Genomic DNA, 26,581 nt, shown 5'->3' on the forward strand with positions numbered 1-26,581 from the left:
TTTTATGCTAAGCAAAATGCTAAGAGATTTACATGTCATTTTTTCCCTATAGTCTTCTCACCAACCCCTAGGGGTAAGTGCTACTACTAAATGAAAAAAAGTCAGAGCTTTAGTTAATTTTCCTAAGGTTACCTGGCTAGTAGATGGTGGTGTAAGAACTTGGACCCCAGTCTCTAAGTTTCAAAGTCCAAACTCTGAACACAATCTTCTTGCCAACTTCTATCATTCCATCAAGTCCCAGAACAAATGCTAACTTCTACTACCATCCCTAATTCCTCCAGGTGGAAGTGATAAGCTTTTCCATGGACCCACATGCCTGTTTAATTTCCTTTTATAGATCTTATTTCATCCTACCTTATATGTAGGAAACAATATATATGTCTAAACTACCCATTAGATTCAAGAGCTTTGAGAACAGGAACAGCTAAATTATTATCCTTCACCACTTGGACTCATGATAATACCATGGGGTAGCAGAACTGAGCAAATGTCTATCAAAGAAGGAAATCGTGTTCAGAGAAACTTAGACTTCTACTTAATTCTCCTAGTTGTTCACATACACACACGTTGGAACTATAGACACCAAGAATTTCACAGAATACAAAGAACACAGATTTTGAAGCTCGACAAACCTGTTTACAAATCCCGGCTCTACTAAAAAGAAACTACTGTCTGACCTTGGGGGCAACTCACTTAACCAATGTGTCCTTAATTCCTCATCTGTAACATTGAGACTATTGATAGTATGTGTAAAACACATAGCACTATATAGCAAAGTAAACTTTTGATAGGTGTTTCTTATGAGAACTTGTTTCATGCCCAGAATGACAGGACCCTCTTTAAAAAGGGTCAATATTTCTATAGAGAGATGATGTGAAACACTTAGATAACAAGATCCAGGATGGTGTATGATTAAGGGCTAAGTGTTCAGGGATGGGAATGATCAGTGTTGACCAAAAAGAAGGCTTCTTGGGGACTTCCCTGGTGGTCCAGTGGCTAAGGCTTCACACTCCCAATGCAGGGCGCCCGGGCTCAATCCCTGGTCAGGGAACTAGATCCCACATGCCGCAACTAAGAGTTCACATGCTGCAACTAAAGTTCCTGTGCGCAGCAAGGATGATCCTGGGTGCCGCAACCAAGACCTGGTGCAGTCAAATAAAAAAATTTTTTTAAATTAAAAAAAAAAAAGAACTAGCATTGTAGTTCGTAACCTTTAAAAGAAAGAAAGGAGGGAAGGAGGGAGGGAGGGAGAGAGGAAAGAAAGAAAGAAAGAGATAGAGAAAAAAAGAAAGAAAGAAAGAAAGAAAGGGAGGAAGGAAGGAAGAAAGAAAAGAAAGGAAGAAAGAAGGAAAGAAGGAAAGGAAAGAAAGAAAGAAAGAAGGAAAGAAAGAAAGCCTCCTTGAAAGGAAAGACTATGAGCTGGCTCATCAGGATGGGATTTGGACAGAAAGGAGAAAAATTCCAAAAAGGAGACCATCATAAGTAAAAGCAGTGAGGCCAGAGTAAAGATGTTCATTCAAAAAGTAGGCCTCCAGTACAGTTCTTGCTCAGTGGGCAAATGCCAGATGAATAAACCGAGGGCAGAGTCCAGAGAGAACTATGAATCTAATGCTGGTATAAAGGATATTGTGCTAAACAGAATAAAAGTGGGAAAGGAGAACCTTCATACTGCTTATAGGAAAACATGCAGGAAAATGAGCATTAGTGGTTTATCTAATGAATGCATGAATAAGAGTTTGCTATAATGAGCATAAGCAAAGTCTTAACAGTGGATAGATCCTTTGTTTTTTATTAGCTTTATTCACTACTTTTATCTCTATCATCAATGTCGGTATTCCCACCCAATCCTGTCTTTTAGCAGTGTGAAATGTATTTGTATGCACAGAGAAATAATAACTTGGAAAACTATTGTATACGTTCACATGTGACTGAGGGTGTAGATAAAATGCAGAAGACATAGGGCTGAGGGTTCCTTACAAGTTAAAAATGCTGTTTGATTCTGAAGACCATCAGAACCAAGAAAAGTATTTTATTATTAACATTACTAAGAACAAAAAATTTAGGCACATTCTGTTGAGGGAAAACAAAGCAATGCCAAACTGGTTAATGAACTATGATATTGATATGTACAATCGTATGAACTATCACTGCTCTGTGATGGCTGGTAAAGAATCAGACAATATACACAGAACATAACACTTTTTCAAAATGGACTCACACCTTCAAGACTCCTATTACCTGAATGAAATTCACTCAGTTGCAATTTTACACAAATCATCCACCATGAAATGGTATAAGAGCCCAGCATCCTGAGTTTACATGTGGATTTTTCAAATCAGTGGGCACCTGTTCAATCAGAACTGAAAAAACAAAAAAGAAAACACCTAGCTGACAAGTGTTTTTTTCTTTGGTCTCACTGCACAGCTTGAGGGATCTTAGTTCCAGACCAGGGATTGAACCCGGGCCCTCAGCAGTGAAAGAGCGGAGTCCTAACCACTGGACTTGTCAGGGAATTCCCTGACAAGTATTAATAAAGCAAAATGTAATCCACTCATCTCTGCAGTCCATATTAACCACAGTGACAATAAGGAATAACACCCCTACCTCTAATTCATCAACATTATATGTCCTAGAAATAAATTTGGGGTAACTCTTACTCTAATCAAAATTACCAGCCAACAGGAATAATTTATGCCAAATGGAGGAGGCCCTTTTGAGAATTACAATGTTAATGTTGAAAATATCGGAAAGAAAATTAAAAACTAAATATGTTGAATGGAATTACTGTATTTTAACATAATATTTAATGTGGTATAAAATAATGTTTATTTTTCTTTTTATTACCTATTTTCATTCATATGTCACAAGAAAGGCCAGAGGCTTTGAATTTGCCTGTATCCCTTAGCAGATGGGGCAGGCATACTTTCAGCATATGTACTAGCTAATGCTGCATAAATTGCATTGTTTTTCAATTGGCCCACAGGCCATTAATGGAATTTCAGATACCTAAAAAATAGAGGAAAGGAAATAACATAAGACCTGAGTTCTAATTCCCAATCTGCTTACCAGCTAAATCTTTTTAGACTTTTAACTTCTATCAACTTGTTTTCTCATCTGTAAATAGGATAGTTATGTCTAACACAGGACAGTTAATGGTGGCTCATTTTCTTCTTTGAAGGACACAAAGTGTCCCCACAAGAATCAGAGGCAGTTCTCTGACTGGAAGGGGGTGCATGAAGATGCCTCTGCACAGTACTGCACTGAAAATTATGAAAATATTAGCTGTCTTATCAAGAACGGGGACTTGGAGATACCGAGGAAACCAAATATTCCACAGGCCCCTCCTTGCTGCCAGCACTGCCTGGTACAGGGATCACAAATTATACATGGTAACAATGATGTGGGAGATGCAAAGAAGACAAAAAATGAATATCCACAGTGCAAACTCATATAAGGTATGCAATAAAAAAATTATACAAGTCTTTTTTTTAGATTAATTGAATAGAAAAAGTCTGATTGGGATTGACATATATACACTAATATGTATAAAATGGATAACTAATAAGAACCTGCTGTATAAAAAAATAAATAAAATAAAATTCAAAAATTCAGAAAAAAAAAAAAAGAAAAGAAAAAGTCTGGCCATCTAGATTCTTGGAAAAATTAAATCCTCTTATCAGAATTCAACTCAACATTGAACACCTATTATGTGCAAGCTACTATATAGGGGCTATTGAAGACAGGAGAAAAAATTAAAAGCCCCTTACCTCCAACTAACCAATACATAAAAAGAAACAAAATAATTCCTACAGCAGAAATACAAAAGTATCATGAGACTAGAGTACAGACTCTCCATAATCCTGAGCCTAACATTTAAGGTCACAGTCTACCCTTCAGCCAGATCTCACACTATAGAGAAACAATACTCCAGTCATTCCAAACCACTTTCGCCAAACATACTAAGCATTGTATGCTTCTGTGCTTTTGCTCATGCCACTCCTTCAGGCTAGAGTTCCTTTACTCCTACAGAGGTTATTATTCATCCTCAAGACCAAATTCCATTCCATTTCCTTCACAAAGCCTTTCCCACAACATGCTGGAATTAAGGGAGGTGACTAAAACAACAACAAGTGATACCAGGAAACAAACAGAAAGAAGGAAAGGAATGCAAAATCTGTACCAAAGGAGCTAGAAGGTAACTATAAGACTAAAAATTCGTCAGAATCTTCTAGAAAAACATCATCCCATGCTACAAGAGAAAATGAACAAGTCTAACAAGGTCTGGAATGAAGAATCCAAGAGGTAAGAGAAAGCTGTCAAGATTGTGGGATAATAAAAATGACAAAAAACCCAGCAGCAGATATTTGAGAAATGTATCTAGGGATTATGAAACCTAAGGCCTTAAAGCCACAGTTGGTATTTTCATCTGTTATTCCAACAGGACTAAGAAGTATATGGAAAGTTAACCATTGGTTACACGGATGGCATCAAAGAACAGAATTTAGGACTTCCCTGGTGGCGCAGTGGTTAAGAATCCGCCTGCCAATGCGGGGGACACGGGTTCAATCCCTGGTCTGGGATCGGGAAGGTCCCACATGCCGCGGAGCAACTAAGCCACAACAACTGAGCCTGTGCTCTAGAGCACATGAGCCACAACTACTGAGCCCACGTGCCGCAACTACTGAAGCCCACGCAATGAGAAGCCCATGCACCGCAACAAAGAGTAGCCCCCGCTCACCGCAACTAGAGAAAGCCCACGCACAGCAACGAAGACCCAATGCAGCCAAAAAAGAAAAAAAGAACAGAATTTAGTTTTTTACAATCTTAAGACACTGCAAAGATTAAGCACTTAACTCTACCAGAGGGCACCTGATTAAGTCTGGAAGAATGCCTTTGCCCAGAAACCGGCTTATCTCATAGACGTTCTCAACAGAAGGGTCTTGAACTAAAAATGGAAGGGTAGAAGAAACAATGTAAACTGATACTATAATGCATCATTCATTCAACAAACACTGACTGACCATCTATCTCCTAGGTGCCAGGCCCTAGTATAACACTGGGGATACAGCGATCAACAAAATACACAAATCCCTGCTCATGGAGATTATGGAAGGAGAAAGCCAATAAAAATACATTAATGATTTCAGATGATGATCAGCTTAAAGAAAAATAGAGCCAAGTAAAGAAAAAAAAATGACACAGCTGGGCTGGAAGGACTGTTTCCGAACCAAGGGAGCAAGTCTGGCAGATCTGAGGGTAGAGCCAGAGAAGAGGAAGGGCCTGACAAGGACAAGCCTGCAAACAAGGAACTGGGCCAAAACATAATGAATTTAAACAATGGTAAGAAGGGAGGAGAAGAGGTAGGCAGAACCAGATAAAGGTAGAGAGGAAGTCTGGATGTCATATTTAAGTGTGCTGGAAGTTACTGGAGGGCTCCAAGCTCAGAGAGATGGGATCTGAGTTGCTTTTTGATCACTGAGGCTGCTGTGTGGAGAAACGACTACAGGCACCAAGCACAAGAGGCTAACTTGGAAAGGGTGGTGGCGGCAAAGCTGGCACATGTCAGATACGATATGTAAATAAAGACAAGAGCCTAGGTGAGAAAAGCCAAGAAGCAAACCAATTTATGACACAAAACTCCCCCAAACTTCAGGAATTAGTGGTATATGACATCTCTGGAACTACAGGTGACAGAGCTACCAATGGGAGGATTCATGAAAGGCTGTTGAAGAGTTGTGAGACTCTCTGTGCAGGTAGGCAACTAACTGTCCCTCCTCTACCCAGAAGAGTTGCAGACAGGGGGGCAGAAAACAAAAGGAATAAGTGCAAGTGTACATAGTAAATACTGAGACCAACTTCCACTCCAGTGTTCTTTCCCTGCTTGGGTCCCAGAACTCTGGCAGCCAGACTAATACCCACCAGGAGGCTAGATGAGACTTCTTTGGGAAAATCTGACCAGTCTAAGAGAAAAGACCAAAAGATACTTACCCTGGGTGTTTCCCAAGGAAACTGGCCAGCCAGACCACCCTACAGTGAACCCCATAGTCAACAATCCCATCCCCAAATGAATACAGTGCTTTTTAGCAACCTTTTGGAGCCCAACACTTAAATAATGAGCAGATAGCTAAGGATCACCAGACATTTAAGAAAATCTTTAACATGAATGCAGAGACAAACAGAAGAAACTAAGTTGGAAGAAACAGATGAGGCAGACACAGAGAGAAGCGAACTTAAAACAAATGCACACACATAGCACAGAGAGAGAAGAACAGATGGTGCAAAAATAAAAAAGAATATTGAAGAGAACAATGTAAAATACCATATGAAATTAAGAACTCATAGCAGAAATAAAAATGTAATAGAAGGACAAAGATAAGTTGAGGAAATCTGATTAAATATGGATTAGAAGACAAGGTGTTCAGAAATGAAAGAAAAGATAAGAAAATTAAGGAACAGGGGAAACATGGGAAGGAATAAAAGAAGAATTCAGGAAGAAATTTCCCAACTGCAAAACGTAAACTTCCAGATTGAAAGACCCCACAGTGTCCAGCATAATGGACTAAAACAGATCCACAAAAGGCACGTCACTGAAAAATGTCAGAACATGGGTCACAAGGAAGATCCTAAATGGTTCCAGAGAGAATTAAACATGTTTAATACAAAAAAAAAAAGGCAAGAATCAGAATGGCATCAGACTTCAACTGCCACCCTAGCAGAAAGAAGACAAAGGAAAAACTCATTTTAAATTCTGAGAGGAAATAATTTCCAATCTAGAATTCTAAAACCAGCCAAATATTAAATATGTATGAAGTAAGAATAAAAGTATGCAAGGTATCAAAAAAATTATATGTATCCTTTCTCAGGAACCTACTAAAGGAGGTATTTTACCAAATTAAGGGAATAAACCAAGAAAGAAAACACCAGGACAGGAACATTGATGAAAGAAATCAAAGGCTAAATAAATGGAGAAGGACACCACATTCACAGATTGGAAGACTCAATATTATTTGACAAATTCTTTCCTAATTGATCTATAGTTTCAACGCAAGTCAAATCAAAATCCCAGCAGGATTTTTTGGGGTAGATATTGATAAACTGATTTTAAAATGTATTAAGGAAAGGCAGAAGAACTAGAATAGCCAAAATAGTTTTTGAAAAAGATAAAAGTTAGATTCACACCACCTGATTTCAATATATACTATAAAGCTACCATAATCAAGACCATGTGGTGTTAGTTAAGACAAACAGATCAATGAAATAGAAAGTTCAGAAATAGGGACTTCCTTGGCAGTCCAGTGGTTAAGACTCCGTGATCCCAATGTAGGGGGCATAGGTTCAATCCCTGGTCAGAAAACTAAGATCCCACATGCCACACGGCACAGCCAAAAAAAAAAAAAGAGACCCACACATACATGGTTGATATTTAGAAAAGGTACAAAGGCAATTCAATGGAAAAAGTATAACCATATGCAGACAAAACCAAGATCCCAACCTATACCTCAAACCTTATCCAAAAATGAACTCAAAATGGATTCTAGACCTAAGTGTCAAACGTGAAAATAGAATATTGTAGGGCAGTGTGTCACCTTGCTGCTTAGCTGCGGAAGTGATCTGAGGGTCTGCTTACTCCAGTTACAGACTATCAGCCAGTTCTGTGGTTTTTCAGCCTCTCTTCTCACCCACGCCCTCAGAGATCCCTGGGCCTTAGATTCCTGGTGTTCTGAGTCTGTATTTATGCTCTGCCAAGGAGTTTGGGGAAGGAGCAGAGATAAGTGCCTGTGTTCAATCCACCAAGTTGACTAGATTCATTGGTCTCATTCCAAACACAGATATTTTGAACTTGCAAGACCTTCGAGTTTGAAGGCAGAATACAAGTTTTCTTCCTCCAATTCTATTTCACCATTTTTTCTTCCTTCCTTTCCTTCATTTTCCTTACACAGAGTTGTAAAATAAAGAAAGCTACCTAGCCATTTTTTAAAAAAAGCAGTTTTCTAGGGGCTTCCCTGGTGGCGCAGTGGTTAAGAATCTGCCTGCCATTGCAGGGGACATGGGTTCGATTCCTGGTCTGGGAAGATCCCACATGCCGCGAAGCAACTAAGCCCGTGCACCACAACTACTGAGCCTGCACTCTAGAGCCCGCAAGCCATAACTACTGAGCCCGCACGCCACAACTACTGAAGCCTGTGCGCTCTAGGGCCCACGTGCCACAACTACTGAGCCCACGTGCCACTACTGCTGAAGCCCGCGCACCTAGAGCCCAGGCTCCGCAAGAGGAACCACCGCAATGAGAAGCCCATGCAACAACGAAGAGCAGCCCCTGCTCGCTGCAACTCAAGAAAGCCTGCGCACAGCAACAAAGACCCAACGCAGCCAAAAATAAAAGTTTTTCATAAATTTTTTTTTAAGTACATGGGTTCCAGATAATCGGGACACCAGCATAAGAAAGACAAAGGAAATCCTTGGTGTGATGTGAAGAGAGATCTCAAGTTGATAACTTTGAAGCAGGCCTGAGAAGTGGCCAGCCCAGATTGGAGCTATAGGAAAAGTCTCGTCAGGAAACTGAAATTGAAAAATTATCTAAGGCATCTGTGCTGACTCAAAGAAATTCACACAACCAGGCAAGAATGTAGAGGTCAATTAGTCCTCAATAAGTACACAGAAAACTAGGTAAACAGCAACACAAGACAATTATCATCTCCAAGAGCAACACGGGATTATGGAGGAATGATGAAATACTACATGACTCAGCTGTGAAGAGCATTTACATAGTCATAATGGAAAGACTGAACATCAATCCAGACAGAACTGTGATTATCTCTGCAGTAGGAAAAGGGGGACTGGAAGCATGTACACGGAATCAGGGCAAAGAATCATCTGGAAGCGAGCGTAGTCTCCATCTTCCATAGCGGAGGCCAAAATTAATGCTGAAAACTGAAGAATCAGGTGGTAGCAATAGAAGCATGTTAGAGATACAGAGGGAAATAGCAAAAGATTCAGTTCAAAGATTTAAAAGTGATAGCCTCAGGACAGCAGAAAATGGGGGAAAGGCTTTAAAAAGAAAATAACAATCGTGCTACTAATGTTTGACTCTTTAAAAATATATGCATGTATAGCTTTGATAAAAATAAAAATTAAATAAACTTTAAAAAATCAAAGCCTAAGAAGAAAAAAAAGGGGAGGGGCAGAATAGTACAGGATCTGGAATCATGACACTTAGAAATGGTTATATAAACTAAGGGTTTTTAAGTTTAAATGTACACACACACACACACACACACACACGCAACTTGGCGCACATTAAGGCTGATCTCAGTTGTTTTACCTTCAGTTGTTCAGTTATTCTATATAGCTAGTGGGTGCAGAATCAGAACCAACAATAAAGTTACATGGACAAGTGAGGTCAGCTGTGCAAAGAAGAAATTTCTCATAACTACCTGAAAGTAGAGTGAACTGTCTCAGGAAGCAGTGAGTTCTCTGCTGACGGAGGTATTTAAGCAGATCCTGAACAAAACCACTTAGTGGACGTCATACCCTCGCAGGCTGGAACACAGGCCTCTAAGCTCCCACCAGCTGGGGGATTCTGTAAAAGGGTTCCAGGTAATCGTCTCCTTTGAATTAGTACCTTCTGAAGTGGAGCTAGAAACACCGGTAGGTGAAGCAGCTGAGGTACTTAGGACACATTACAAATCAGGGACTTCCCTGGTGGCGCAGTAGTTAAGAATCTGCCTGCCAACGCAAGGGACACGGGTTCGAGCCCTGGTCCGGGAAGATCCCGTATGCCATGGAGCTACCAAGCCCGTGCGTCACAACTACTGAGCCTGTGCTCAAGAGCCCGCCAGTCACAACTACTGAGCCCACATGCTGCAACTACTGAAGCCAGCGTGCCTAGAGCCCATGCTCCGCAACAAGAGAAGCCACCGCAATGAGAAGCCCGCAATGAAGAGTAGTCTCTGCTCGCCGCAACTGGAGAAAGCCCATGCGCAGCAACAAAGACCCAATGCAGCCAACAATAAATAATAAATTAATTAATTAAAAAAATATTTTGGAAGCAGATGAGATATAAAAAAAGAGTAGAAGAGAAAATGCATGTCTGAGTGGGAGAAAGCTGGACGAGAAACAAGCAGATGGTGTGATGGGTGGTAAGAAATGAAGAATCCACTCTGGGTCCTGTGTCTGGTTTGGTGGCAGTGGGACATTAAACAGGTCACAGTGCCCAGTTAGGTAAGAGACCTTGGGGCCATGGCAAGAGCACCTGGGCTTCCTGGCAGAGTGAAAGGGCAGAGATTTGTGGCTCAGTCACTAGATGCAGACGAGCTGTAAGAGAGCCACCTGAGGTTAGAGAACAACAGCAAAGGGACACTTGATTTGTTCCACTTTAAATAAAGTTCCTAGAACCTAGTGCTATCAAAGAAAAAAAAATCACACCACAGCTTCAACATTGGTCATTTCAACGTGGAAATTAAAATATTAAACACATTATAGGTCCCATCTTTTTTACGGGACCACCTCGAGTGTGACTGGTCCACAGGCTTCAGGGAAGCTTTATGTTATTTTCTACTCAAGGCCAGTATTTTTTCTTTCACTCTGTCTAATAAAATACTGTCATGACTACAGAGACAATAAATTTACCCCCAAGTTTACTAAACTCCATCCTTACCAGTTAAGAGCTGACATGGATCATACTTTTAAAAATGTCTGTGTTCCCTCAGGACACTTTTGTATTTCTAGTTCTTAGTTTTAAAACTTAGTTTAGAATCTACCAAGAAATTATCAGCACTGTGTACCCTGTAAACCATGTGACCATTGGCTATTTAAGAAACAGAGACTCAGGTGAGCCCCGACACTCCGTGGACGCCCCTCCACCTTCTCTCCGTTAACTGACTGCACACTTCTAGACGGAAAGTCTCCTTCTTGGTTGAATCCAGTACTTAGCACCCTAAGCAGCGTATTGGTCAATAAATGTTGAACCGAACCAAAGCATGTGACTAGCCTGGGATTTCCTCTTCATTCTACTAACATTCTTGATTTTATTTTTTTCTTTTCAGTGCCTTCCCCTCACCCCGGAGTGCCAGTCACAGGCACGGGCCATTGCTGCAGGCTGCTCTTCACCCTTCTGGCCACACTTTGAACAAAATAAGCAGGATTTGTAGCTCTACCCACTCTGCTCCCAGGCAGGCATGAGAAGATGAGCCAGAAGAGCTTTCACTGTACATCCTGTACTGTGGGCCAGTAAAAAAAAAAGAAGGGGGGCACAGGTGGCAGCAGGAAAGGTACGCCTCTGTTCTTATAAATCTATTGACCAGGGCTGATGAGGCCCACTGGTCTCTAGCTTATGATGTGCTCTTTTTTTTCCTGACTGGTTAGTATTAATGTCTTTACCAAGACTTCATTATAATGTGGGAACACATGCTAACAAGGTCAGGTTCAAAATCACCAGAATTAACTTAAAACATTTCAAATAGTGGCTCAATTTTCAGGTTCATTCCCATTTCCTTCCACTGACAGGTTACCTTTGTTTTAATAGTAATTTTGACAAGAATCATTAGCATCATTAACTAAAATTCTAGTCTCTGAATACCCCATGCCCCCGCCACATATATTCAATAAACATTTATTTGGGATCTATTATTTGCTTAGCCCCTGTAATATCACCTCTGTCCTGGATTCTTTCTCTAACAAAAGATAGTCAGCATTCGATGAGCAGGTCCCATCTGCAGATGTCCATTTGGAATGCTGAGCAATAACTACAACTACCCCTGTAGTCTCTACCGCAGACCCCGGGCAAAAGGAGAAGAAAACCCCAAGCGCAGATGGCTGGTTCCCTCTCTAGCTGTTGGCCCAGCTGGCCTCACAGCAGTTCTGTTCTGAAGTTCCAAAGTTGAAGAATCCTTTTGTAAACGCTTAACCTTCCCAACTTCTTGGAAATCTCAAACTACAAATCTGAGAAATTATTCACATGAAAGGCTTTTACATTTTCCTAATATACTTGAGTGACTTGATACTTATCTACATTATTTTGCCAGTACTGTAAAGAACATATTGAAGTTTGTGATGTGCTCAAACTCAGTTTCAAATCTGCTAAGCGCTTCCTACTAAGGGTTACCTGATGAACAACATTCTTGCTACCACACTCACTTTTGTTCTCACTTGAGGAAACTGAGAAGGAATATTTCAAGCACTTTCTCAAAGTGTGTCCTGTAGGAGAACAGTTCCTCAAGATGCAATGAAAAAAAAATAAATTTTAAGGACAAATGAATTGACTGAAGGTCAATTAAGCCAAGTTAAACTGGTTTCAGGTGTGGGGATGTGGAGCTTTTAAACAGGCTGATAAGCACTGTGGCTCCACAAATTGGGGGAGTGGGGTGGGTATGGAATGCGCAGGAACTTCCCAAACTTTTCTGACCTCAGATCCCCTTCTTGGAGTACCATCTTGTAGCCCTGGTGCTACGGGAGCACATACTTGGGGAAACCCTGCTTACAGTATTCTTACATAAATGGGAGGGCATGTGCAGCACCACCTACAGAGCAGAGAGCCTAGTGAGCAGCAGGTGATGGGGAAATGTTCCTTCCCCCCCAGGAGGGCTCCCTTACCCTGTATGCCTGTCACTACCTCAACAGAAACGTGTGTTTCCACTTGGTCTTGGTTTACTTTCTCAGATTAAACTATAAACCTTAAAAAATTATCACCAAAACTAGAACTGCATCTAATTTTAAAATGAAGTATCTTATTAAAATATTATTTCCATACCTTCATAACTGAAATCTACTTCTACCATCAATGTCCATTCCGAAACGTTTTTCTTCATGTAAAAGTAGGGCTAGGGCTTCCCTGGTGGCGCAGTGGTTGAGAATCTGCCTGCCAAAGCAGGGGACACGGGTTCGAGCCCTGGTCTGGGAAGATCCCACATGCCGCAGGGCAACTAGGCCCGTGAGCCACAATTACTGAGCCTGCGCGTCTGGAGCCTGTGCTCCGCAACAAGAGCGGCCGCGACAGTGAGAGGCCCGCGCACCGCGATGAAGAGTGGCCCCTGCTCGCCGAAGACCCAACACAGCCAAAAATAAATAAATAAATAGATAAATTTAAAAAAAAAAAAAAGTAGGGCTAGTTTCAAAATATATTTAATATGCTAGACTTTAAAACTTGATGTTTTCAGAACTGTCTTCCAACAGTTGATGTTTTTAGAATTTATGAAAATACAAAATCACATGCAAAATCAGTTTGAAAACAACTGAGGTTTTAAAGCGCAGTTTAGTTAAAACAAACAAAAAACTCCAGCTTTGCTCCAGTGGTAAAAATCTCTGCCTTTGTAATTTGATCCCCATGTGCATGCAAATCATTTGTGCCACAGTCCTCCTACTTCACCACGGCCATTTTCTTCACCCTTTCCTTTCTTACTGCTCTCCTGAGCCTTACTGATACTATTAAATAATGTTAGTATCAATTACATTAACCCTTTCAGAGGCCATGGGTCTCCAAAGACTGACTAAATATATGAATATATATTCCTTATTAAAACTTTATTCTTGAGAATCTGAGTTATGGGGAAAGGACACAATTGTAGTCACTTTTAGTAAACTTACTGCCATGATAGACTTGTTCAGACTTAAGTTCTTAGAAGAAAATGCAGAAGGGCGCAGGAGGAAATGCACAGCAGTTAAGGGTCCCAGGAGTCTTCAGTTTATAACCACCACTTATACAGACCCTGCTGCAAAGTGTTACATTCTTACCTCTGGTTTAGGGTGCACTGACTGAAAACCAACACCCCCCCCCCACAAACACACATACACTTTAAAGCCAGAGTAAATAGTACACATAGTCTCTGAATTTCAGTGACAGAAAAGTGGTATCTAAGCTACATTTAATATACTATTTAAATATAGTTCTCAGTACAGCAGAAGGAAGGGAATGCAGTGCAGCAGGAAACGCACATTTTGAACTACCCCAAGCTTTACACTACTTTGGGGGCCTTGCGGCAAGCTGCCTGAGCTTCTGCGCCTCAGTTTCTCTCTCTTTTTTTTTTTTTCAGTTGAAGTATAGTTGATTTACAATGTCAGTTTCAGGTGTACAGCAAAGTGATTCAGAACACATATATATATTCTTTTTCAGATCCTTTTCCATTATAGGTTATTACAAGATATTGAATATAGTTCCCTGTGCTATACAGTAGGTCCTTGTTGTTAATGTATCTTATTTATAGTTGTGTGTATGTTAATCCCATACTCCTAATTTATCCCCTCCCCCTTTCCCCTTTGGTAACCATAAATTTGTTTTCTATGTCTGTGAGTCTATTTCTGGTTTGTAAATAAGTTCATTTGTATCACTTTTTTTCTAGATTCCACATATAAGTGATATCATGATATTTGTCTTTCTCTGATTACTTCACCTAATATGATAATCTCTAGGTCCATCCATGTTGCAGCAAAAGGAGCCTCAGTTTTTTTGTTTTTGTTTTTGTTTTTGTTTCATTTTTGGCCACACTGTGGAATCTTAGGGATTCCACAGGGATTGAACCCGGGCCCCAGGCTGTGGAAGCACCGAGTCCTAACCACTGGACTGCCAGGGAATTCCCGAGCCTCAGTTTCTTATTCAGTAAAATGGGGCTAACACTGATACCCATCTCAGAGTTGCAAGAATAAAATGAAATTTATTCTATGAGGGCAGACAACTAGGGAATGAAAGCAGGGAAAACCCAGTGGTCTGCTCTCATATTCCATGCCCTTTCCTTCCCCTGGGAGACCACCCATCCTTACAGCATCTCCTTTATGCATATGACTTAGAACATTTTCTGAAATCCAGTTCTGGATCTTCAACTGCCTATGGGAAATTGCTACATGGAGTATTAATATCATCTCAAACTCAGTTCACACAAAATTAAATTCATCTTCCCCTCCCCATATTCTAGTCTCCATTTCAACTCCCATGTCTGTCAATTATAATACCCTTCTTCCATTATACAGTATTCTAAACCGGTTTTATCCCTCTCCGTTATCCCACATATCCAGATTAAGTCAGGAGAATCTGTCCTATTTCAATTCTATAATGTCTCTTCTGTTTCCCATTTACACTGTTGGTTCGAACTACTGAACAGTTTCCAGGGTGGCCTGTTTCCCTTTCTCTCACTTCAGGCATAGGCAAGGCTCCGATTACTCCTCCTTACATTGCTCTGAAAAACCCTCCATGGCAATCCATGTCTCTCCCCTTGGAATAGTAGTCTTCCCTACATGTTACATTTCTCTTTATTCTGGCCAGGTCTCCTTTCCAAACGGACACGCAGTCAGTTAAAGGCTTCCTTGCCTTTGTTCAAGCTGTTCCTTTCACTGGAATGTCCTCTCTTGGCCCTGCTTTGTACTAAAATCTGTCTATCCTCCCACATTTTCTAAACCCATCCTTCAAAGCCAAATCAAGGATGACTTTTCAGGAAGCCCACTCTCCAACTAGTCCATCCTTTAACTTCTCCTAACCACCCAATTTAGCCTCTCATTATTGCTGTTCATTTCACCCTTAACAGTCATCTTCCAGACACAGTTTAAAATTTTTGGAAGTCGAGGTCCCTTTTCCAAAACCCAAACACAGGATTTTTTTAGGGGGGTATTAATGGGTAGGAGAACATCTAATAGCCTTAGTTTACATTAATATCATAATGTCTAAGATATTTTCATGGGGTGTGCAGTTTGCTACAAGCCTGTGAGATAGGTTTTATTATTGTTCCCATTTTACAGCTGGGGAAAATGAGGCACAAAATGTTAAATAATTTGTCCCAAATAACCCAGCTGGTGACAGAGCCATACGGTCTGGCTATACAGCCCACACTCCTGCCAGTACAAGACGGTGTTTAATTCTCAGATTCTAATATCCTTTTAGAGCAGCAGTAGGGAAAGGATTTCTTTAAAGGATGGCAGAAGGCTACTTACCCATTAAGGGAGGATCATTTAGTTGGGGATGGTGAAGTGAGACACATATAGCAGACTGAATTCAACTGAATTTTATATTAAGAAAATTTTACATCAGCAATATTATGTTTAAAATTAAACTATTTTGCTATTACAAATAATGCCACATGTAATGTCATCTAGCATTTACTATACTTTGGATTACTAAAGGGTGTCAACTTTTTTATGGCTTTCAATGTATGTCATCAAACAGTGTCCCAAGAGGGTCGTACCATTTATTCAGCAAATCAATAAAGTATACTTGAGTTGAAACCACATGAGCAATTAATATTATTCTGTTAAATTTTACCAAAGTTACAGACGAAAGTGGTGTCTATGTACCCTTAATTTGATTTGATTATTAGCAAGACTGAACATATTTACATATTAGTTTACTGATGCTCCTTCTGTAAAGAAGCAATTTTTATACTGTGAGAGCTCTTTACATCATAGAGGTATTCTAAATAATGATGTGAATCTTCAGTTTTACTATTGCTATACCAAAAAACAAAAACAAAAAACCCCAAAATTAAACAGGAGGGAAAAAAAGACACTCTTTCTCCTTTTCTATGCTAGCATATTCCACTCAGTATTACGGCCCCTTAAGTGCATCAGGTAGGGGTAGAAAGAAAAGGGACGAAAAAGAAAACTTTAGGGGAAAGGAGGGAAAAAGAAAGAAAACATGAGTACCAATCGGACAGAGAGAGATAAACACACAAAGAAGTGAGAAGAGGTAGAAAAGGAAATTGAGAGCTTGAAAGGGAAGAGGTTATAGTAAGCCCCAAGGTTCTCTTGGGTCCCACTGGTTGTGGGAAAACTGATTACCTACTTAACCATTATTCCAACCTTAAATGCTCTTCTTTTTTCAGAAGCTATGCTTGCCTCAGAATGGGAAAGAAGCAGTAGGGGTGGGGAAAAGAGAAAGACGGGGCTTCAGCAGTGGCTAGAGCAGTAGCACTGGGGAAATAGGAAGATAACTGTGTGACTTTCAACTACGAACTGTGAGGTTTTATAATGGAGCTATAAGCAAAATGTTAGGAAACACCATACAAGTGTGATTTTATAGGCAGAAGAAAATGACAAGCTATGTAGCAGATACCATTGGCTGCCTACTCAGTCACCACTCTCCCCAGCACCCCCAAGCCTTAGTGGCGGAGCCCTAATTTTGCTCTGGTATTGCTCCACCCTCCACTTGACTCAGAGGGAAATCCTGGTTAGTCTAAGCCAATTAGGGTGCCCTTGCCTCCCCCTTGCTAGAGATTGTTTAGGGATGAGTATGCAGCCCTCCCTAACTCCTACTGAAAGAAAAAGCACTGGAGATCGGCAGCTCAGCATGAGTCTGTGAGAGTCACATCCATCTTGGGATCACAAGGGGAGCTAAGTGAGGGAAAAACTAACTTCCTTAAATGACAAAAAGAGACAACTCAGGTCCTTGTTGACATCATCAAGCCACTGAATTAACCAAGCTGGAAGCCACCCTACCTCTCAACTTGTAAGAGATAGTAAGTTTTCCTTCATGTATTAGCTATTTAGATTTAAGGTTTTTCATTTCTTAAAGCTGAATCATCCTTAAGTGATTCATAATGAAAAATCTTACAAGATCATTATCATTACCATTATCATAATGCTACCAAAAAAAAAAAGAAGCAAACTTTAATACCTTCCCTGCTACTTGAACATCTTGAAGTAAACATATATTTTCAATTTTTCCATCTTTTTGCTGTTTTCCTTATTTTACATTATACAGATGTATCCAGAAATCAAACACGTCTGTTCAGCAATCTTCAGTGTATCTCGCAACCTTAAAGATTAGGATAAAAATAGCTTTTAATGGCTTCCTTACTAAATAAACGTCTAAATATTTGATTGCAGGATGTTATAGAGAGCAGCTAAAAAAAAGTAATATTATTAAAAAAAAATTCCAGTAGTTTATCAACCAAATGTTTTTTTAAGTAAATCTTACTATACAGCTGATATGAAATCAGAGAGGAGTCCATCAGGGGAAAAAAAATACCCCCTAACTTACACCTCTACAAGTACACTTGCTTCACACAGGAGACGTACACCTGCAACAGACAAGCTGCTTAAGACAGCTGCTAAAACTTCTGATGAGAATCTTCTTCGAAAGTATTTGTCCTTTTATGGAATTCCCTGGCGGTCCAGTGGTTAGGACTCAGTGCTTTCACTGCCTGGGCCTGGGTTCAATCCCTGGTGGGGGAACTAGGATCCTGCAAGCCGCCAGGCACCGTCAAAAAAAAAAAAAAAAAGTGTTTGTCCTTTAAAAAAATTTTTTTTACACTGAAGCCCTTGGCTTTTTTTTTTTTGGCTGTGTTGGGTCTTCATTTCTGCACATGGGCTTTCTCTAGTTGCAGCAAGTGGGGTCTACTCTTCATTGCGGTGCACGGGCTTCTCATTGCAGTGGCTTCTCTTTGTTGCGGAGCACAGTCTCTAGGCGCACGGGCTTCAGTAGTTGTGGCACGTGGGCTCAGTAGTTGTGGCTCATGGGTTCTAGAGCGCAGGCTCAGTAGTTGTGGCACATGGGCTTAGTTGCTCTGTGGCATGTGGGATCTTCTGGGACCAAGGCTCGAACCCGTGTCCCCTGCATTGGCAGGTGGATTCTTAACCACTGTGCCACCAGGGAAGTCCCTAAAAAATTTTTATATTGAATTTTATTTTATTTTTTAATAAGTAACTACTTTTCGTTTTTAAAAAATTTATTTCTTTTATTTTTTTGGCTGTGTCGGGTCTTAGTTGTGGCACACAGGGTCTTTGTTGCAGCGTGCGGGCTTCCCTCTAGTTGCGGCATGCGGGCATGCGGGTTTTCTCTCTCTAGTTGTGGCGCACGGGTTCCAGAGCACGTAGGCTCTGTAGTTTGCGGCACATGGGCTCTCTCCTTAAGGCGCTCGAGCTCAGTAGTTGTGGCATGTGGGCTTAGTTGCCCCCCGACATGTGGGATCTTAGTTCCCTGCAGGGATCGAACCCATGTGCCCTGCATTGGAAGGCGGATTCTTTACCACTGGACCACCAGGGAAGTCCTTATATTTAATTTTAAAACATCAGAGTCACTACGGTTGGAGTTTATCCACATCCATCCATGAAAGGAAAGAGATATGAACAAATTCACTAATTTGTTCCAATATTTCACGAACACCTACCAGGTACCAGGTACCAACTAAGCACAGAGAATAACAGCAATGAACAAAGCAGTCATGGTCCCTCTCCTCATCAACTCAGTCTAGACCAGGGGTTAGTAAACATTTTCCCTAAGAGCCACAGAATAAATATTTACACTTGCAGGCCATAAGGTCTCTGTCACAACTAACCACTCAACTCTACCACTGTAGCATAAAAGCAGCTATAGACAATGTATAAATGAATGCGTGTGGTTGTATCAATAAAACTTTATTTGCAGACAATGAAATTCAAATTTATATAATTTTTATGAAATAAATTTCTCATGCAAAGATCTTCTTTCAATTTTTTTCACCCATTTAAATATATAGATACCATTTTTAGCATTCTTAGCTTGCAAGCCATACAAAAACAGGTAGCTGGCCAGATTTGGCCCATGGGCTGTAGTTTTGCCAACTCCTAGTCTAGACATTAACTGCATATTGCTTTAGGTGTTCATAGGGAAAATACATAAGGCTGTGAGAATTTAATGAGGAGACATGGCCTGGTTTGAAGGATCAAGGAAGCCTTTTCCAAACAAGTGACTCTGAGGCTGAAACTTAAAGGATGAGTATCAGGCAGCCAAAGGCCAGGGAGAAAAGCAAAGAGCCTTCCAAACAAGTGAAAAGCATGTGCAAAAGCTTTAAAAGAAGAATACAGTCTCCTGAAGAATCTGTGAGGTTGGAGCGAGCACAGAGTAAGGAGAAGCATGGTATGAGGTGAAAATGATGCTGGAGAGCGATGGAGACCAGCCCATGCAGCATTGTTGGCTAGGGTCAGTGATTCTGGTCTTTGTCCTAAGAGCAATCAGAAACCATTAAAGGGTTTCAAGTAAGTGGGGGACACAATCCCCACACAGCTTTGGATTGTTTTAAAGGGATCACTAAGACTGCGGTGTGGAGAAAAATTAGAAGGAAGCATGAATGAATATCGGGAGATATGGAAGCAAGGTTCTGGCCAGAGATGACAGAAACTTAAACTAGGGGGTTGGTAGTGGAGTTTAGAAGGTAAAAGAGGCAAGATATGGTGACTAGATATGGAATCATGAGAGGCAGGTTTCCTATGTGCCTCGGGTTTCCAGTTTCCACACCAGGATATTGGTATCATTCAGTGAACCAAAGATACTGAAAAAGATGTGTGTGTATGTGCCTCCAAATTTTGAGTTCAGTTTTGACATGCTGAGCTTGAGTTGCCTACAAGACATTCTAGTGGAAGTGCTAAGTAATCAGGGGATATATAGCTCAGAAGCCAGGAAAAAATTGGTTTCAGTTCAGTAGTCAGTTTGGGAATTGTCAGCATATGGATTGTAACTGAAACCATAGAAGGAGATGGAATTATCTAAAGAAAGGGTGTGTAAGAGTGGGTTTTAACCTTGGCAGAACATGAAAATCACCAGGGGAACTTTAAAAAATACCCCTGGACCAATGACATCAGAACCTCTGAAAGGAGGACCCAGGAATCCGTGTTTTTTCAAGTTCTCTAAGTGTTTCCTATGTGGAGCCAAGGTCGCAAAGATAAGAAGACTTAAGACATTAAGAATTAACACTAACTATAGAAAGCTCAAGAGATTAAGCGACTAAGTAGGTTTCTAGTCCTAGCTACCTCATAATGTATCTCTCTGACCTTAGACTACTTCGTATCTCTACATTCTAGTTTAGCTCAATATAAAAGAGAGATAGTAGGCCTAGTTTATCTCTAATAGAGATAAACTAGAGCCCCCCAAATCTGAGCCAAATTATGAAATTGAAATATTTACTTCTTTTTTTTTGGGGGGGGGTTGGGGAGGAAGGAGACAGTAAAATAGCTACTAACCAATTACCAGTAATAGAACAGAGAATATATTTCTATAAATAAATATCCTCCAAGCCAATAACATTTCTAAATGATAGGATTAACACATCAGATAGTATTTGGTAGTATATGTTAAGCCTGGGAACTTTCTAACTGGACTAGTTTTGCTGTATTATATTATGTCGTTCTCCAGCTAGTAACTGCAGCAAGTTCAAAAAGGCATGACTTTAACTTGGACATTCCTTAATTCAAAATGTTATTGAGTGGACCTTTTCTAAAGATAAAATGAACTGCAATTTATGATATGGGAAGCATGTATGTGAACATAGAAAGTAAAGCACAGGACTCACATTCAAAAGACCTGGGGTAAAGTTTGGATTGATCCCTTAGTAGCTCTGAGACTTCAGCCAAGTCTCAACTAATGTCCAAGTCTCAACTGCCTCCCCTGTAAAATGGAAGTAAAGTCAACTTCAGAGTTACTAGAGAAATTAAAACATGAAAATGGCTGTGAAAAATAGGTATACAAAAATTCTCACCATTTTTACATTACTTTCCAGCCAAGTTTAATATTAACTTTGATTTACATATTTGGAGGAATGGATCTTCTATGCTAATAGCATAGTATTCAGAAGAAGAAGAAAAAAATAAATTGTCTTCATGCTGTGTTTTTTTTTATTCCAGTTAGAGCAGGTCTACTTTGCTGGACACTCTTCAAATTTCATTTTTACCCTCTGACTTCAAAGTTCACAAAGCAGAAGGAGACTACAGTACTAATAAAATTCTGTTAAAGAACAGTTAACATTCTCAAAAGTTAACCAGTATTTGTGAACCACTTGATTGTTTTTCATTACTCCTGAGACAAGATATGAGAGCTAGAAAAACACAGTTAAATACTTAGCTCTCAATTTGAAGACATGGGACGAGACCAGAGACAAGACCAATCTCTCCTAAAGTCAGAGAGATATGAGGGGCAGTTTGTTCAACCAGAAAGATTCTCCTCCATCCCTCTCACAATTTCTAAGGTTAGAACCAAAGGACACAGAACTTCAGAGCACTTGTGAAATCTCCTGGCCTCCAAAGCGCTGCTGTGAGAAATGATGATCTAGCCATTAACGACAAAGACTTTTGGCAATTTGCTAAGTAATCTTTCAAAAGCCTCCTTCATTCAAACTGGTTTGTCAATGGGAAAGAACATTTCATAAATCTGAAGATTTACAACTGAACTTTGAAGTTTAACATTACAAGAATAGAAATTATGTCAGGTTATAACAGAACAAACGAATTATGGAGAGTTGGGAATAAATTTTAAGAATCTTAGGGAGGATGAGTGCTGTAAAAAGAAACTCATGACTATCTCACTTTTATGTTCTCTTCAAAGAGATTTTTAGGCAAAGGCTATCATGTATTGGCTTGTGTTGAGCAATTACTAATATTAGCAAGTAACTTGTAGTGGCCACAGATAAAAAAATAATTAAGAGTTCTATAAGAGTTCTATAAATATATCTAAGAGTTCTTAAGATTCTTAGAAACACATATCTGATACAGCACAAATAATTTTGCCAAAAATTTCCTCCTTCAACAGTAAAATACAAGTAAGTATAGAATGTGATGCTTTTCTTTTATCTAAATCCAAAAACAGGATAATTATTTTGATAGCAAATTATGATAACCAGACACTGCCAAGAAAATGAAAATAATACCAGAACAGACTACAAGAGATGAAGCAGTTTGGAAGTCAATAAACTCTTTTATGAGAGTCTACAACATAGCAAGAGACTATGAGGGAAAATAAATTATATGTATTTCAAAAGTGAATTCCTACTACAAAGAGGAAACACACGATATTTACATTGATAAAACCTGCCAGGGCTTTAAAGTTGCTGACGATACCACTGAGAAAAGCTAAGCTGAACTGCAGATTACCTCAAAGCGCATTGTTTTGATGTGCTGTGCAGGTTATCATTAGAGTTTGCAGACAAGCTCTTTTAAGACGTTATAGCCACTGCTCCAACTAAAATATAAGCACTGAGCAGAGCACCAGGAGAAAAGAAAAAACCTGCTCAATTTTGCAAACTGACGGTACCATTGACAGAATAGGAAGGAATGTGGGAAAAGCAGGTGAATTTTAACTTAGTTCAAATTTGAGCTTTGAAGAGGGTGGTGTGGTGGCATTACTCAACCAGCTCATGGAAGTAAAACAGCACATAGTTCAGGGCTGGATTCATATTAAATGTTACTCGCCAGCCAAATGTTCAAATGTTCCAATCTGTGTATCTATATTCTGTTCATTGACTACTGCTGAGCAACTATTATGTACAAGGTATAGTGAGGCACTGCAATGGATACAAACGTGTGGAAAATAAAAACAATTCCTATACTCAAGAAGTTAAAAAAAAAAAAAAAGAAGTTTACAATTCAGTAGATGGGATGAAAGAAACATTCTGCCTGAAAATACAATCGAGGCCTCTAAGAGAAGTTCAAAGTGATGTGAAGGTTCACATTTAGAGAAGATGTGCAGCTGCATCCCTATTTTGTTTCAACACAACTCATACAGATACTATATGATCCTAACTGGCGATGCTCCTGAAAGGAGCATTAAAATGCAGCAGATTGGTAACATTTCACAAATGAAGAATGATGCCAAAATCTCAAATAAGGAAAAAAAAAAAAAAATGATGACCAGCTCTTTGGCATGAAACCTCAATTCTCCATTTACACTACAAGTCCCTAAAGCTGAACTTAAAGGCATGTGACAGCTGTTGATTGGTTATAGGAATCCACAGGAAAAAAAATGCACCCTTTGGAGTGCATGACATGCATCTTGTCTGTAGAGCACAGCATGAAGGAAACAGTGGCTGCAAGAGGAGGCAGAGGCAAGGAAAATATATGGGACAGCATTCTGAAAAGTAAGATGTGGAGCTAGTCAAATGCAAGACCTGTTAAGCAGAGTTTTGGTCCAGCATCCATCCCTTCCAAATTTAATCGATTAAACACTGAACAAGCCATCCATAAACTATCCAATACTTTCCTGTCTTAAAGGCATTTTATCTCCAAAAGAGGATGCAAAATAACCCAATTCTTAAAAGAAAGGCAACAGGAAAGATACCTTTTTGGTGAAAATAATATTTAAGTAAATATCAGACGAATAGCACCCAACTAGATTCCTCCCTCTCCCCAAAAATCTCTAACCAGTTGAAAGGTACTGTGTGATTCCACACCTTTATCTGTTAATATGAAAACTGTGGTCTATCGACCTCTCCTTCCTAACACCACTACATATAGTTTTTCTCTGTTATTCTAACTGAACAGGAAGGTTTAACTAACTAACCCAGTCAGCCTGACTACGATCTTAATAGGAAAAGGAAAAAAAAAATCAAAAAAAGAGTAAGCAAACACCCAAAAAAGAAGTGGACAAATAGGATGGATACTTAATAAAACATAAATGTCCTCCATTCATCTGCAATTCTAGTCATTTTCTCTCTAACAGATCTCAGATTTTCAGAACAAGTATGCAGGTTATTTAAAACTGAGTTATATATAGTCATTTAGAAGCAGCAAAACACTTCTGGCATTATCACAGATGCTAGATCTCTGAAGGAATTTTTTTTTCCAAACTAGCGTTTTTCTTCACCAAGAACGGACCAGCCTTTATTTCTAAAAACAAGAGCCCTTGTATCCCCCCAAAACAAACAAATCAAAGACCACAGTTACATTCTACACTAATGAAACTGTGAGATTACATCCCAGGCGTTGTCAGAGCCTATTTTTCATACACCACCACCAGACAGTTTGATGCAGTATTCCTGATTGCTTTTTATCGTATTTGTAAATACACTCACTAATCCACTAAATTAGGTAATTTACAAACAGGTCCTCTTAGTTATTAGTGGCCAGCAGTCAAGTCCTATTACGTTTGATCCTTATACAGTTGTCTAAACATTTCTATCCAGGTTAAGGGCTGGGATCGGCAAAAGAGAGGGAGGTTAGCGAAATCTGGATGGGGGCAGGGTAGAAGCTGGGAGAAATCTCTGCATCTCAGCCCTCAGCGACAACACTCAGCCAGTGCACACAGAAAAACTAAATTCGGCACCTCTTCCTCCTGTTACACTAGCAACAAAGAGGGAGTCTCCGTAACGATCCCGTCACCCACCAGGTGCCCAATCTCCTTCTCAGCCCAATCCCCGCGCTCCCGCAGGGGCCTCGGGGTGCGAAGAGGCCGCGGTGCCCGGGGTCAAGGCACAAAGGGGGGATGGGGTGGGAGGCGAGCGGCTAGAATCGGGGAAGCGGGTCGTAGAAGGGCTCCGGGATCCGCTTAAACACTTGAACCCGGACGGGGGGCGGCGGGCAAGAGAAAAGGGACAGAATATCTACGAGCAGAAACTGTAATAAGGTGGGAGAGGGGTGAACAGCCCATACTGGGGGTACTCCTCCAGGGAGCACAGAAAATAGTCTGTGGATGGGGAGGGGGAAGACTCCAAGGAGGTAGGAAGAGAGGAGCCAGGCCCGGAAGACGAGGGAAGGGGGTGCCACCAGGGGTGGAGAGCAGACGCCCTTATTGCCTCTACCTGCGGGCTGGCGGGACGGGCCGCTCAGGTGTGACTGGGAGGAGGCGGCCAAGTCGGCAAGGGGCTGGGCAGAGCTAGGGGCGCCCTGGGGGCCGCGCAGAGGCGCCTACGAATCGGCAGCCCTGGGAGCCAGCGCGGGGGCATCTTCGGGACAGGGGGAGGCGGGAGAGGGAGGTGGGAGTGGGGGTCTCTGGAGTGCACGGCGGGTTGAGGGGACGCTCGCAGGTAGTGGGAGGCTGCGGGCGCCCGCGGCACGGCGCGGGGAGGCATCCGGGCGGGCGGCCGGGAGGCGGGAGCCCCTCACCTGCGCGGCTGAGGAGGCGGAGCTGCAGCAGCCCATGGCGGGGCCGGAGGAGCCCGGAGGCGGCGCCGGGCGCGCAGCTACGCCCCGGAGCCCCTCGGCATGCGAGCCGGCGGGCGCCCGGGGAGGGCGCGGCCTGGCTCCGCACGGCTCGGCGGCGGCGGCGGCGGCGGCTCGGGCGGCGGCGGGTACTCAGGAGGCGGCGCGGCTCGGGGCGGGCGCCGACCACATCCCCCAGCGGCGGCGGTAGTGGCTGCGCGGCTCCTGCTCCGCTCCTGCTGCTGCAGCTGTTCCCCAGCGGAAAGGGGCGGGCGGCGGCGGCGGCGCCTCCCCCTGTCCCCCGCCTCCGGCCTCCCGCGCCCAGTCCCTCTCCCGCTCCCTCTCCCGGGCCGCCGCCTTCTCAGCGCCACGCGCGTCTCCCATCAGACTCCCCGCCCCCAGTGCAGCGCCGCGCGGGCGGCCGGGCGGCTGCGGCCAAAACGAGGCCGGGCCCTTCGGCGCGCGTCGGAACCTGCGTGGTGCCGAGCCCATTTAGCGGTGGCACCGAGGCAGAGCGCTACCTCGGTGCGAGAGGGCGCCTGAGGCTGGGGCGCCGGAGGGCTGGACAGGCTCGCAGCCGAAATGGGGTCGGGTTGCTTCCGGACCTGGGAGGCACGGGCGAGGCTTGCGGAGCTGCTTGCTATCCCCAGTAGGCGCGCAACCCGAGGACCCCGCTGGTTTCTTACCTCTCAGGTGGCTGATTTTATCCAGGGGAAAGCGTACGCAATAAACCCCTGGAGAAGTAGTAGTTGATTGAAGACAAGGAGAAACAAGCAACTGTTAC

General features: G+C 41.7%; 1 protein-coding gene across 4 annotated transcripts in view; it reads right to left on the reverse strand.

Moving 5' to 3' along the window:
* The window catches only part of SLC44A1 (solute carrier family 44 member 1), a 210,480-nt gene extending 184,340 nt beyond the window's left edge, over window positions 1-26,140 (reverse strand). For 2 of the 4 annotated variants that reach the window (XR_014266181.1, XM_082471198.1), the window contains exon 1: window positions 25,762-26,140. Coding sequence is in view for 3 of the 4 variants with exons in the window: in XM_082471198.1 (XP_082327324.1) it covers window positions 25,762-25,797 (36 nt within the window). In the remaining variant the exon portion in view is untranslated. The remainder of the gene's footprint in view (window positions 1-25,761) is intronic. The other 2 variants (XM_082471199.1, XM_082471197.1) reach the window with 1 other exon arrangement.
* Between the last annotated feature and the right edge of the window lie 441 nt (window positions 26,141-26,581).

The sequence above is a fragment of the Balaenoptera physalus genome (genome assembly GCF_965194825.1).
Source record: "Balaenoptera physalus genome assembly, chromosome: 7".
In the NCBI taxonomy this organism is placed as follows: domain Eukaryota; kingdom Metazoa; phylum Chordata; class Mammalia; order Artiodactyla; family Balaenopteridae; genus Balaenoptera; species Balaenoptera physalus.